This window comes from Taurulus bubalis (genome assembly GCF_910589615.1).
Source record: "Taurulus bubalis genome assembly, chromosome: 1".
NCBI classification, from domain to species: Eukaryota; Metazoa; Chordata; class Actinopteri; order Perciformes; family Cottidae; genus Taurulus; species Taurulus bubalis.
The window spans coordinates 19,078,157-19,091,710 of NC_136589.1; the positions used below are offsets into that span (position 1 = coordinate 19,078,157).

The 13,554-nt window shown below is 46.1% G+C and overlaps 1 protein-coding gene across 1 annotated transcript in view; it reads left to right on the forward strand.

Annotated features, from left to right (window-relative positions):
* The window catches only part of mapkbp1 (mitogen-activated protein kinase binding protein 1), a gene marked incomplete at both ends in the record, with an annotated part of 43,429 nt that extends 35,183 nt beyond the window's left edge, over positions 1-8,246 (forward strand). The window contains 12 exons of the mRNA XM_079225599.1: positions 951-1,084; positions 1,364-1,407; positions 1,507-1,665; positions 1,742-1,873; positions 2,071-2,198; positions 2,484-2,611; positions 2,742-2,924; positions 5,087-5,168; positions 5,264-5,742; positions 6,512-7,180; positions 7,457-7,542; positions 8,004-8,246. Of these exons, the coding sequence (XP_079081725.1) occupies positions 951-1,084; positions 1,364-1,407; positions 1,507-1,665; positions 1,742-1,873; positions 2,071-2,198; positions 2,484-2,611; positions 2,742-2,924; positions 5,087-5,168; positions 5,264-5,742; positions 6,512-7,180; positions 7,457-7,542; positions 8,004-8,246 (2,467 nt within the window). The remainder of the gene's footprint in view (positions 1-950; positions 1,085-1,363; positions 1,408-1,506; positions 1,666-1,741; positions 1,874-2,070; positions 2,199-2,483; positions 2,612-2,741; positions 2,925-5,086; positions 5,169-5,263; positions 5,743-6,511; positions 7,181-7,456; positions 7,543-8,003) is intronic.
* Between the last annotated feature and the right edge of the window lie 5,308 nt (positions 8,247-13,554).

Below are 13,554 nucleotides of genomic sequence, written 5' to 3' on the forward strand. Positions count from 1 at the left end.
GCGACACCAGACATGTGTTCTTTATGTCCAGTCTACTCCTTAATTTATAACCCGCTGCACAAAGACAGGATGTTGGAAATTGAAGCAGGTTGTCAGAGCTTCATTGGGGATCTCAGGATATTCTGCCTTGGTTTTAATCCAGGCAAACACCCGCAGAGTTGAAACAAACTTTTAAGTTTAATTTTTGAGGTAACGTATACGCACAGACGGATGTATATGGTCATTTTTCAAAATAAAACATCTTTCTGTCCCTTTTTTCTTTTTCATTCATTCTTTCTGTACGGGATGAGCATACTTATAAGCGCACTGTTACAACTCCTTCATAGTGCCACATTGCTTTTTGGAGAATTATGAAGATAAATTCATAGAAGATACAAAAGTATACGTATGTACAATATATTATGTTGAACATTGTTGCTCCTGGATGGATCACAGCCAACCCAATTATTTTCAAGCCAACTCCTGGTCCTTGGTCATGGTGGCCATAGCACTTCAAATAAACTTAATGATTCTCAAAATTCTGACCCTTTGCTTTTTTTATTAACAGCATTTACTTGTACTTTTACTTTCAATACTTAAGTACATTTAATATCAGAACATTACTTTTGATACTTAAGTACAGTAAATATCAGATACTTTAAGACTTTTACTCAAGTAGTATTCTAAGGTGACTTTTACTTTTACTGGAGTCATTTTCCAGTAAGGTATCTTTACTTTTACTCAAGTATGGCTTTTGGGCACTTTATACACCACTGGTGAAATCTGATTGAATGAAAGTTCTTCTTAAAAAAAGTTTCAGGCGCTGCAGGCTGGAAGCAGAGCAACAGAGGAAGAAAGGAGCTGTGCAATGAGAAAATAAGCTAATAGAGAAAAATAATTATAATACATGTAGTGTATTTGTGAAGAACAATTAACTAAAACAGCTATAACTTTGTGATTCTGTTGTGCAGCCGGGAGGCATCTTCTCGTCGTGTCGTCAACATGTCGTCTGACAGCGACAAGGAGGAGGAAGAGGAGGAAGAGGAGTGCAGGAGTCCTTATTTGGTTACAGCAGGACGCCTTGAGGAGGAGGAGGAGGAGACAGGTTGGTTCCAATATAATATATATATATATATATATTATAATATATATATATTATAATATATATATATATATATATTATAATATATATATATATATATAATATATATATATTATATATATATATATATATATATTATAATATATATATATATTATAATAATCTAATAGAATCAAATATTATAATAATATTAATAATATAATAAGCAGCTCAGTCTGGATGACGGATAAAAGTGTGAATAAAGTGATTTCACCGTTAAATGTGTTGTTGATTTTCCTGCAGTGTGTGACGAGACGTTGGACCCTCAGCGCTGCAGAGATGTGAAGGTCTGACCACCTTACAGGGTTCTGGTTTTCGGTTTACCTGGTCTACCTGGTCTTGACTCAGGAGGTTGCTCTCTGCTGATTGTTGTTCCTCCTCCTCAGGATGCAGCGGGCGGGCGCCTCCCTCGCCGGCGATGGTCCCACAGGACGGGAGGCAACGGAGTCCTGATGGTGAAGTCCATGTTGGACTTGAGACTGCTGGACTCGTACTGTCCTGACAGACAGGCGGAGCAGGGGCCGGAGCAGGAGGCGGAGCCAGAGGTCAGGAAGCTCACAGGAATCACGACCAAACAGACTCCATGAAACCAGCGTTAACTTGACCTTTTTGTCCGGCCAGGTGAAGACACGCCCCGTTTATGTTAGCCCCTCCCCTTGTGACCCACGTGGGATGGGCCAGTATGTGGGGGCGGGGCTTCACAGGACCACTCAGGAGCTGGGGAGCAGCATCAGTCTGCAGGTCACTGCATGGGTGAGAACATGCACAGCATCCAACCCCAAGCTCACTTACAGAGTGAACTCACTCAGGTGTTGGTCACATGACCACAGACACCTGAGCACCTTCAGGTCTCTGAAGAAGGCCATGAGACACGGTAGAAAGGCTCATCAAACACTTTGTCACAAGCATGTCTCTTAGTGAAGAGTGAAGCTGTGACTCTGTCTGTCCAGGTAGAGGACAGCGAGGCGAGGACCAACCAGCGGCCAGACTTCATCCCGCTGTCCAATCACAGCCTAGACACGGAGGCTGTGGTGCTGTATCCCGACCAATGGGAGGACAGTGTGAGCCTGGCAGGAAGGTCCGTCTGCTATTATGCCAGAGAGTCAAAAATACCAGGATGTTCATTCTGCAGTAAGAAGCCAGCATGCTTCTCTGGCTCCTCTGACCCACAATCCTTTGCAGCAGATATATGAGGAAGGGGTCAAAGTTCAAGGTCCCATGTCATGTGGAAGTAGTTTGTCCCAGTTGAATGAATACTGAATGTAACAGTACATACTTTGTATGTCCTAAAAGTAAAAAGTATGAGGTCTGGAGAAACACTGTTGGATGTTGACCCCCTCTAAACCCCGCCCCTTCCTGTCAGTGAGTTCCAGGTTAAGGAGGCGTGTCCTGCTGCTGCAGCTGGACGTCAGGATAAACCCAGTCCAGACAGCGGCTGCTCACTGGGATTCAGCTCCAGGCTGTCCAGTCCTGTCAGACCTGCAGGAGAAGGTGAGACAGATACAGAGAGACAGGTACAAAAACAGAAACAGACAGATACAGAGAGGCAAACCTGCAGGAGACAGTGAGACAGACAGATTTCTTGTGTCTCACCTATAATCAGTCTTCCTCCGTCTCGTAGACTTGGAGCCCACAGAGCCTCTCAGTGTGGATGGAAACTCCGCTGAGCTGGAGATGGAGGAGGACGAAGAAGAGGGAGGAGGAGGAGGAGAGGTCACAACCTTGCAGCTCGTCCCTCAGACTCCAGACCAGGAAGCCTTCCTGAAGGAACACTTTGTCACTCTGGCCGACCTCTCAGGATCAGGTCTGAGACATACGAAGAATCTTTATTTTTTATTTAAACACAAGTCAAAAGGTCTCGAGACTTGGACTTGTGGTGGAGGACTTGAGACTTGGACTTGTGTTGGAGGACTTGAGACTTGGACTTGTGTCAAAGGTCTCTAGACTTGGACTTGTGTTGGACTCTCGTTGAAGGTATCTAGACTTGGATTTGTCTTGGAGGACTTTAGACTTGGACTTGTGTCAAAGGTCTCTCTTTTTTTCTTGGATGAGTTAAAAATTGGTGTGTCGAAGGTCTCTTGATTTGTCTTGGAGGACTTTAAACTTGCACTTGTGTCAAAGGAATATGGACTTGTCATGGAGAACTTCAGACTAGGAAGATTTTAGAGGCTAGACTTGGACTTGTGTTGGACTCTCGTTGAAGGTATCTAGACTTGGATTTGTCTTGGAGGTCTCTAGACTTGGACTTGTTACAAAGGTCTCTCTACTTAGATTTCTTTCTTGAATGAGTTCAAAATTGGTGTGTCGAAGGTCTCTTGATTTGTCTTGGAGGACTTTAAACTTGGACTTGTGTAAAAGGTATCTAGATTTGGACTTGTCTTTGACTTGTGTTGAAGGTCTCTGGACTTGGACTTGTTTTGGACTCTCGTTGAAGATATCTACACTTGGACATGTGTTGAAGGTCTCTAGATTAGGATTTGTTTTGGCCTAGTGTTGAAGGTCTCTGGACTTGGACTTTTATTGGACTCTCGTTGAAGGTATCTAGACTTTGACTTGTGGTGGAGTACTTTAGACTTGGACCTTTGTGTCAAAGGTCTCTAGACTTGGACTTGAAAGATATCTCTACCTTTTTTCTTGGATTTGGTGTGTCGAAAGTCTCTCCCAATCCCAATCTCCACCCTAAACCCTCAAGCCATGAACCCTCAGGGATTTACTGACATCAGCTGCTAAATGGTGAGAGAATGGAGTGTGAGTCTGTGAGGGCTTGAACTGGTGTGAATATGAATGGGACAGCACTTTGCTGCAACATCACGTGACTACATAAAATAATATTGTGTACAATTGTGTATTTATTTTATACTTTTTATTCACTGATTTGAACGTCTTCCTCACAAGATGAGAAGTAATTTTAAATGATCTATTTACTCGTTTTTGTCAAAATGAAATGTTTAATGAATGTAAAAAAAATATTATTATATATATTTTCTGCTTGCATTCATATGATTTCATGTGTTTTTATGTTTAATCCGTAATGTTGTAGTGTAAATGTATTATATTATCGGGCTGAACACCCACGTGTCTCTTTGTTTACCTTTTCGTTTTTTTTACGTCTTCATGCTGCCATTGGGAACTGCGTGTTTAACGTCACATTGCAATGATTTGTGGGTAATTCCCTTAGGCAAAGTCAGCATCTAATGCTGACTTACAGAAAGGGATCATAAAGGGCTCAAAATGTCTGCCAGAGAGCCCTCAAGCACTCTACGATGTGACAATGGGACACCCCAAACCCTCAAGGATTTTACAGGATTGCGCCTCAAAGTCTGTGAGTCCGTAAGGGTGGAGATTGGGATTGGCCCTTAGACTTGTGTCAAAGGTCTCTCGACTTGGACTTGTCTTGGAGGACTTTAGACTTGGACTTGTGTCAAAGGAATATGGACTTGTCATGGAGAACTTCAGACTAGGAAGATTTTAGAGGATTTTAGACTTGGACTTGTGTCAAAGGTCTCTAGACTTTGACTTGTGTTGAAGGTCTCTAGACTTGGACTTGTGTTGGATTTGTGCTGAAGGTCTCTGGACTTGGAGTAGAGGAGTTTAGACTTGGGCCAAAGGTCTCTTGACTTGGACTTGTCTTGGACTTTTGTTGAAGGTCTCTCGACTTGGACTTGTGTCGAAGGTATCTGGACTTGTCCTGGAGAACTTCAGACTTGGACTTGTTGTGGAGGATTTTAGACTTTGATCTGTGTCAAAGGTCTTTAGACTTGGACTTGTGTTAAAGGTCTCTAGACTTGGACTTGTCTTGGACTTGTGTTGAATGTCTCTCGACTTGGAGTGGAAGACTTTAGACTTTGACTTTTGTCAAATGTCTCTAGACTTGAACCTTTTGTGGAGGACTTTAGACTTGGGCTTGTGTCAAATGTCTCTATACTTGGATTAATAATAAATATATATATATATATCTATTGACAGGGAGTCCCAGCAGAGTGTCTCACAGCTCTAGTGAGAGTCTCAGCATCTCGTCCAGGTTTCTCTCCCAGAATGCATCTGCAAGGTAAAACATCACATGACACACTTTGTGAACTGAACATGTTTAGTAGCTGATCGGGATCTGATCACAAAATCTCTGGTTCTGTTTCTCCTCCTCAGTCGAACTGTGTTTCCTCTCCCATCTCGGACCACTGGAGGAGGAGGAGGAGAAGGAGGAGGAGAAGGAGGAGGAGGAGGAGGAGGAGGAGGAGAGGTGAAGGTCCGTCCTCTGGTCTCAGAAGTCCGCCCTCTGATGGGGGAAAACCAGAACCGGACCCAGGACAGGAGGGTGTCATGGAACCAGGACCAAACCCAGAAACAGAATCTTCAGGACCAGGCACAGTCCCAGAACAGGATCAACCAGGACCAGCCCCTACAAGTTGTGAACCAGCACCAGCAGGGTCCAGATCATCTCCAGATGGCGGAGGAGACCTCCTCCCAGCAGACCCTCCGGCCCTCCCCACTGAGGAAGAAGGTCCAAACCGCGGTGGAGTCGAAGAGGAACCTGAGCCCAACGGCCCGAGCCGCCGCCTTCCATTTGAACTCCTCTTCTGGACTTCGGAAAGCTCAGTCGGTCCAAAACCTGCTAACGGACGCAGGTAAGATGGAACTATCAAGAACCACATGGGATGAGTAAGACTTATGCTGTGTTCACACCAGCAGCGATGTGAATGTTACTCGCACCTGAAAGGGGGCGTGGCTTATCTCTGTGGCTTATCTCCGTAGAAACTGTGGTTCAGTGGTTAGCATGCCTGTCTTTAGCATACCCGTCTTTCAATGCATCGGCATGGCGGAGCCACCGATTCTCTGATCGGTGGCTCCGCTAGTCCATGGCGGTGTGTCCTTGAGCAAGACACTGTAACAAGCTCACATTTCCACAGGGAGTTTCCCCTCAGCACAATGACACCAGGGTTCGAGGTTCATAACCGTTTTATTTCGTTCTGCTGCTATGACGGACCGTCTTGCGTCGGTCTGCCCGTCTCTCGAGCATCTAGCTCCTGCTTATGTTGGGACAAACACACAATTAGTACAGCTGGCACCAGGCTCCATCCCCCGAGCCACCCACAACCACACCCTTCTGCAACTGAGCATAACCACGCCCCCGCCACCACAGACACTTAACCCTGAATTGCTCCCCGTTGCTGTGTACGGTGTATAAAGCAAAAATGTCAGTCGCTTTCGATAAAAGCGTCAGCTAAATGTAATGTAAAACAGAGCGGAGCTTCTCAACTCTGATTGACTTACGCCACGCAAATGAGGGGAATTATTCGCGGCACGTCATTCGCGCCCGTTATTCGCGTTATTCACGTCATATTCGTAGCATAACGCAGCATAAGACCCAACCATCATCTTTTCTCTCTCCCTCAGGTGACTCCTTCCTCTCGCTCTCTTGTCCATCCAGAGAGCTCCTTCCCCTGCAGCGCCCCACCACCCTCCCCTCCTGCCCGAGACTGTCCATAGCCCCTCCCGTTCAGAAACCCAGCCCCGCCTCCTCCCCCAGGTCCCCCCAACAGGAAACGGCCGCCTCGACTTTGTCTGCTGTCGGCACCCCGAGGAAGCCTTCCTCCTCTTCCTCTGCCGTGGCAGCGTCGCGCTCCTACATGAGTCCCACCGCCAGCTCCATGGCCAAGATGTCTCGCTCCGCCTCTGTGGGCGACGGCCTCAACATCACGGAGTCCAGCGAGGACCCCCCAGTGACGCTAAGCCCCCCCTCTCAGGCCAAAGACACGTCTCCTCTGCTTGTCGCCGTGGTGCCCTCCAACGCAGCTCTGGCCACACACCCCCATGCCACTGTTGTTCCCAGCGGCTGCGCCTTGTCGTCGTCAGGGAACCAGGCGCCCCCCCTCTCCCCCCGGGGCCTCCAGACCCGGGTCCCCGGCAGCAGCAGACCGCTGCCCGACAAGCCCTCCCTGGCCTCCTGGTCCTGGTCCTCACGGCCTTCTCCGGTCTCCGTGTCCCCCCAGCACCCCCCCCGGCAGGAGGAGGAGCCTCAGACTCCTGCCGGCGGCGGCAGCGTGGAGCCGAGAGACGACGCAGGTTTGAAGCCTCCTCTTCCTCCTTCCACACTGTCATCTCTACGTCTGGGCTCGGGGCACTGGCTACGCCCCTCCTCTTCATCCTCCTCCTCCTCTTCCTCCGTTCTGACGGGTGAGACGTTTCACTCTATTTAATCGTCTCTTCTTCCTCTTACTGTTTTTTCTCCGTCTTATCAGCCAATCAGCTGTCAGTATTGTTTACAGTCGTATGAAGCCGATGACTTGATGAAATCTAGAACCAACGTGATACTTGAACCTTCTCTCTCTCCAGGTGCAGACCAGCCAATCAGTGTGGAGACCTGCAGGGCTCTGACCAATGAGCTGCAGAGCTGCTTCAAGAGAGCAACTCACCTGTACAGGAAGGTGAGTCCTTACTGCCGTGTGACATTCATGACTTGAATACATGTTGAAAGATTTAAACATGAACTCATCTGAAGGAGGTCGTCTGTGAAGCGACTCCTCAGGTAAAAGATCCTTCTGGTCGGGACGTCTCTCGTTTTGAAGCCTCCAGTTCGGCATTTCGTCCGTCGCCATCTTATTTATTTGCAATCAGTGAACAGGAAGTGACCATATATGGACTGAGGAGGAGTTACGAAGAGACCTGTCAATCACCTTGTAGCCCCGCCCTAAAGCATCCCCTGCTTTATGGTCTGTTTGACTCTAAATGACCATAATTTACTAAATGAACATCATGCTGTATTAAAGAAGACTTGAAACTAGAGATTGAGACATAAACTCATGTTTGCAATGTTTAAATAGAGCATTATCTCCTTTACCTGTGTGTGTGTCTCGCTCTCTCCTTCACCTGTCTCTCTCTCCTCCAGGTGAGCGGCTCCTCCCACGATGACTCTGCCCCCGACCAGCGTCAGATGGCCGCTGTCCTGTCAGAGGCCTTCCAGGCCATGAGGGCGGAGCTCGACTGTCTGCTGCTCGGCGTGCCGAGCATGCTGGAAGTGGAGGGGACGGGGCTGGGCGGGGAGAAGATGGCGGCTCTTCTGGAGACGTACTCTCTGCTGCTGCTGCAGGCCGTCCAGCGGCGGGTCCACCACACGGAGACGCAACACTGACGCTCTTCATCAGCTCCTCCTCTTCCTCCTCCTCTCCACTTCCTGTACTCTTCTTCCTCCTCCCCACTTCCTGTCCTCTTCCGCCTCCTCTCCACTTCCTGTCCTCTTCCTCCTCCTCACCACTTCCTGTCCTCTTCCTCCTCTTCTCCACTTCCTGTCATCTTCCTCACCCTCTCCACTTCCTGTCCCCGTCTTCCCCTCTCTACATCCTGTCCTCCTCATCAGCTCCTCCTCTTCCTCCTCATCTCCACTTCATGTCCCCCTCTTCCCTCTATCCACTTCCTGTCCTCTTCATCCTTCTCTCCTCTTCATCAGCTCCTCCTCTTCCTCCTCAGTTTTTCTCCTTTGCTCTCCATCTTTCTTTTCTTCTTATTCTTTCTTCTCCCTCCTCTTATGCTGTGTTCACACCAAACGCGCGAGTGAAAAGAGCGAAAAATCGCGCCGCGGCTTATCTCTGTTGCTTCTCTCCGTGAAAAGAGCTGTCATTTCCGCTATCGACTAAGTGCTGCAATCGCGATAGCAGGGAGTCGTTCAGTGAACACGCAGGTTGACCGTCCAAAACACCCCGAACAGCCAGAAGTTCGGTTCTTTAATACACGGTTTTCCGTCATGAACATCTAACATTTAATTGGCTCTAACTTGTCTAAAAGGAGGAGAATTGTGTCCTCATCTTTTCTCGGCTCACAGTTCTTTCTTTCTTTCTTAGACTTCCTTTCATGTTCTACCGTTTCGTCTTTCTCTCTCTGATCCAAACAAGCAACAAACTGAACATGACAAAAGAAGGAGTGGCTTGTCCCTCACAGGGACCCTTACTACTGAACATACTGTTTATGTTGTTCCCTGATAAAAGACAAATGTTTCTTCTTCAGCATGATATTAAGCTGTTTTACATTAGAATAAAATAGTCTTTAACATCTGAAACAATACAATATTCAATTGAATGACCAGTCATATAGAAGCATTAAAAAAATATAATACATACTTTTTTTTCTTCCTTGGCATATCTTTTTGATTTATATACTATTGTTAACTTGCTGTTGCTTCAGAGTGCCTGTTATATTGTTCTGATAACATTACTTAAAAATAAAAGCGTGCAATACACTAGTTTTTACTTAATTATTGAATTTGGCGCATAATGCCGAAAAATCATGCGATTAATCAGTTCAATTTTTTCAACTTTGCCCAGCCCTAGTATCTATATTTAATGATATTTAACAAGTTTCCAGCAGAACTCTTATTCTCTTTTTTTCCGACCTCCTCAGCTCAAGATCTATATATAATCCTATTTCTGTTTCTTATTTTGGGTGCAGTACCCCTCCGACCATTAATGTCTCCCTTCTATTTATCCTGTGATTTGAGATGCTCTTGATTCCTTCTCTTTTTTTTAAATTCTATTTCCGGTCTCGCTTTTCCTGTTATGCTGGGAGGGCTAGCTGATATCCTAGTCCTCGTTGTTTACTGCTCTCTTTTCCCTGTATCTCTCCTAAGTTTCCACTCTGCAGCTTCTGGAAGCGTCTGAGTTACGCTCAGTTCTGTACTCCCTATCTTATCAATCCTGAGCTCGTCCAACCGCCCCTCCAGAGGACACAAATCAGACCGCCAACTCCCACAGCACCACACGTCCCAGGAAAACTCTTTTCTTTTCTCTCCCTTTCAGCACGCACAGCGACTCCCCGGTCGTGTTCTCTGTACGTTAGACCAGTGATTGTCAACACCAGTGTGCCGTGAGAGATCGCCAGGTGAGCCGTGGGAAAATGTCCAATTTCACATAATTGGTCCCAAAAAATATTGTTTAGTTGCCGCAAATGATTTTCCATTGTTGAGCGTCTGAGCTGCAATATAGTGGTCTGGCAGAGTAATATATAACATGTCTACAACTGGTTCTGCTATTAAACAAACTGTACGGCCGTATGTTATTGATCTTATCTACACGACAGCATGTCATTTCTGGGTCGCGTCTACAACTCTTCTCTGCTCTGTGTCGCGCACGGCGGAGTTCCGCCCCGATGCACTGCACACAGGTGTGGACACAGTGGACAGAGAGCGACGAAAAATATGTTGCGTGCTTTTCACAATGGGATTTGCTGCTGAAGCTATCACTATTTTAAGCTAAGAGCTCTCGCTTTTAAAACCTAACAGTTAATGTATTTGCAGGTCAAGACAAACATCCAACAGGCTGCAGCCTGGAGCTCCATCCATGACGTTTCTGACTTCGCATATTGAGAGGCTCTGGAAATATTCTTCCAAAAGCCCGAAAAACACACTTCAGTGACAAAGCCTGCACACTTTGTGGTTGTCATTAAAATAAATGAACACCATGTTTCCTTTAACGTGCAACGACCAGTCTGCTTCCCTCATGTCAAGAGACTGATAAACATGTGTGGGTGTTGTAGTGCAAAGCGTGGAACCTTGAGGAATGTTTTTCACAGAAACTTCTCACAGACAGTATCTGTTAAACTGACCTCGCACAACCTGAACTCCAATAGACATAAGAATAATGAAATGAAAAATATCTACAGAATATAACGATTTATATTATCATTGTGCAAGTCCCAAAAATGTCAGAACATCAAACGCTCTTGTGTTTGGGTTCATAAGACCATCCGTAGCCGCACACAGCTCGGTGAATTTCCCCCAACTCCTCCAGGAACTGAGTCTGGCTTATCTCCACCATGGAAATAACTAGTGATGTGTCCTTTCGTGTCGAGGCTTCGATGCGCGTGTCGAGTAATCCAGGTAGATTTTGGTGAAGTGCGTATCGAGGCTTGTCTCGATGACGTATGTGGTGACGTTCGAAGCCTCGCGAGCCGCCCGCACCACGTGACTGATTCAGAAAATGGTTTGTGTGTTTGCCGTGCGAATTTAAATATAAGGGGCAGCGAAACTCAATGGATTTACCCCTTCCTCTCTGTACCAGCTTCATGTGTGTCCGTGAAAGGGTATTTCATAAAGCAGGCGAAATAGTCTCAAAAAGCCCAGCACTGTGGAAAAGTTCTTATTTTTACTTAAAGAATTGTACTCATCAACATGGACTAGCAGAGCCGAGGCTCGAAACACCGATGCTCTGACTGAAAATCGGATATTCTAACCACTCACCCACAGTCACATCACAACACTCTCCTAATTTGTTTCGAGTTTTGATTTTGACCCCGCCATTATATCATAAAGATAGACACAATAATAATAAGTTAATAATTGATGTATTGGCGTCACAAACATAATTTATTCTATTTAAAGCTTCACACACCAAAGCCATGGTGTCGTTATGATCACTCTGCCTGTTTTACATGTATTGTCCACTTGGTGGCGCAGTAGAGCAAATGAAGCCCCATGAAGCTTCGGCACATGAGCGAACCAATTGGATGGAAAGCTTTAATGCTTCAGGAAGCTTCATCTCGCCATCACTAGAAATAACCACTAGTTCTGCTTTACACTTGTTGTGTAAATTCCACATACGTCGGAACATCAAACTCCATGGTGTCTGGGTTCATAATATTGTCCGTAGTCCCACAACAGCGTCTGAATGATGGCCGCTACCAGCGCTACTTCAGGCGGAGCAGCAACAGTTTGATTCAGCAACGGCAAGACAGCGGGGGTGACGAGCGGAGCTTCTCAACGCTGATTCTCAATGCTGATTCTCAATGCTGATTGGCTGACGCAACTTAGTCTCACATGATTTTTTTCGCCGGAGTTGGGATATCGCGCAGCCCGGCGAAAAAAAAACGCTTTTTCACAGCCTATCGTGTCTGTGCATTGACTTTACATGTAATCTGGTCGCGCAAATAATTTGCGCCGCGTTTGGTGTGAACACAGCATGAGTCTTCCTCCTCAATTTGATCTTTTCTTCCTACTCTTCCTCCTCGTCATCTTGGGGGCGGCTGTAGCTCAGGGGTATGAGTGGTCGTCCTGCAACCACTAGGTAGCCGGCTCGATCCCCAGTCCCCCCCCCCTAGCTCAGATGTCGAAGAGCAAGACACTGAACCCCCAACTGCTCCCCGGGTGCCTCCCAGGGCTGCCCACCGCCCCCCATCCAGGGATGGGTCAAATGCAGAGAAGAATTTCCCCAAGGGGATTAATAAAGGATAATTTCTTCTTTACAGATGAAGGATCTGAAGTCATTTTTATTTTGTTTGAACTTTTTTTATTGTTATGCAAGAATCTTTCTGGTCTTTAAGAGACTTTTTTTAGAAACTGAACGACGAAAGTTTCTCTTAAGTCGTTTTTTTTAAGAAGTTTTTCTTTTCATTCCCGTCTGTTTGGACTTTATTGAACTTAATCTGAGTTATTGTTGTATGAAGTTGATGTAGACTGTAGATGCTTTTTAAAGGAGCAAACAGCAATATGAGATGTGTGGTCACGATTTGAACAAACTTGATTGTTCCTATATTTTATGTAAATTTGAGTTCACTAAACAGATTTGTAGCTTATTCACTTTACCTGTCAGACTACTGATGCTTTTATAATTGCCATTTAACACTTTATCACGGCCTCACTCACAAAAAGGTCAAAGCTCAGTTTGAAATGTTTTCATGTTTTTGTCAAAATGTAATAAAAGTTTGAGACTTTAGGTGCTTTTATGAAGGTTATTCATATTTATTAGCTTTAGAGGTGTTTTTTTACAACCATTATTTAGATTTGAGTCCATCCTGATTGTAACCACAGGAAGTCTCTTCCAAAATAAAAGTCCAGTCTTTGAGTTCGAGTCTGACACCTGAAGGGATAGTTTGTTGCTGAGAGGACGTCTCACTCCTGCCGGATTTGGGGTCAGAGGGGGAACAGCAGGAAGCCGGAGAAGAAGCTGAAGTTTCGTGAGTCGTCGTAGAGCCGGTAGCTGGCCGGCAGACTGAGGCAGACCCCGTCACCCTCCTCCAGCTGCAGGGCCAGGCCAGTGGATGTGGACGCGTAGCCACCATGGTCGTTCAGGTCCAGGCTGAAGACGATTGGCTGGTTGTTCCGGTACAGGTGGAGACCCATGTAACCCTTTAGGTAATCTGCTGCCGTGAAGCTGAAGAAGTAAAGTCCTCTGACGGGAGCTGTGAAGACACCTGACAGACGCAGAGCAGGTCAACGTTAACACGTGGTCACTAAAATACGATGAGACCATGACATGAAGTCTATTTATATTCAATGGGGTTTACCTGCAGTCTGGTTGTAATGGGGTCTTAAGGGGACTTGGTTTTCATGTTCTACCGTTTCGTCTTTCTCTCTCTGATCCAAACATGCTCGGAGTTGCTACAAATTCTCTAGGCTGAAACTGCCCTTCTCCGGGAACCCCATTTTCACCCATTCACTCAATTGGTTCACAGTG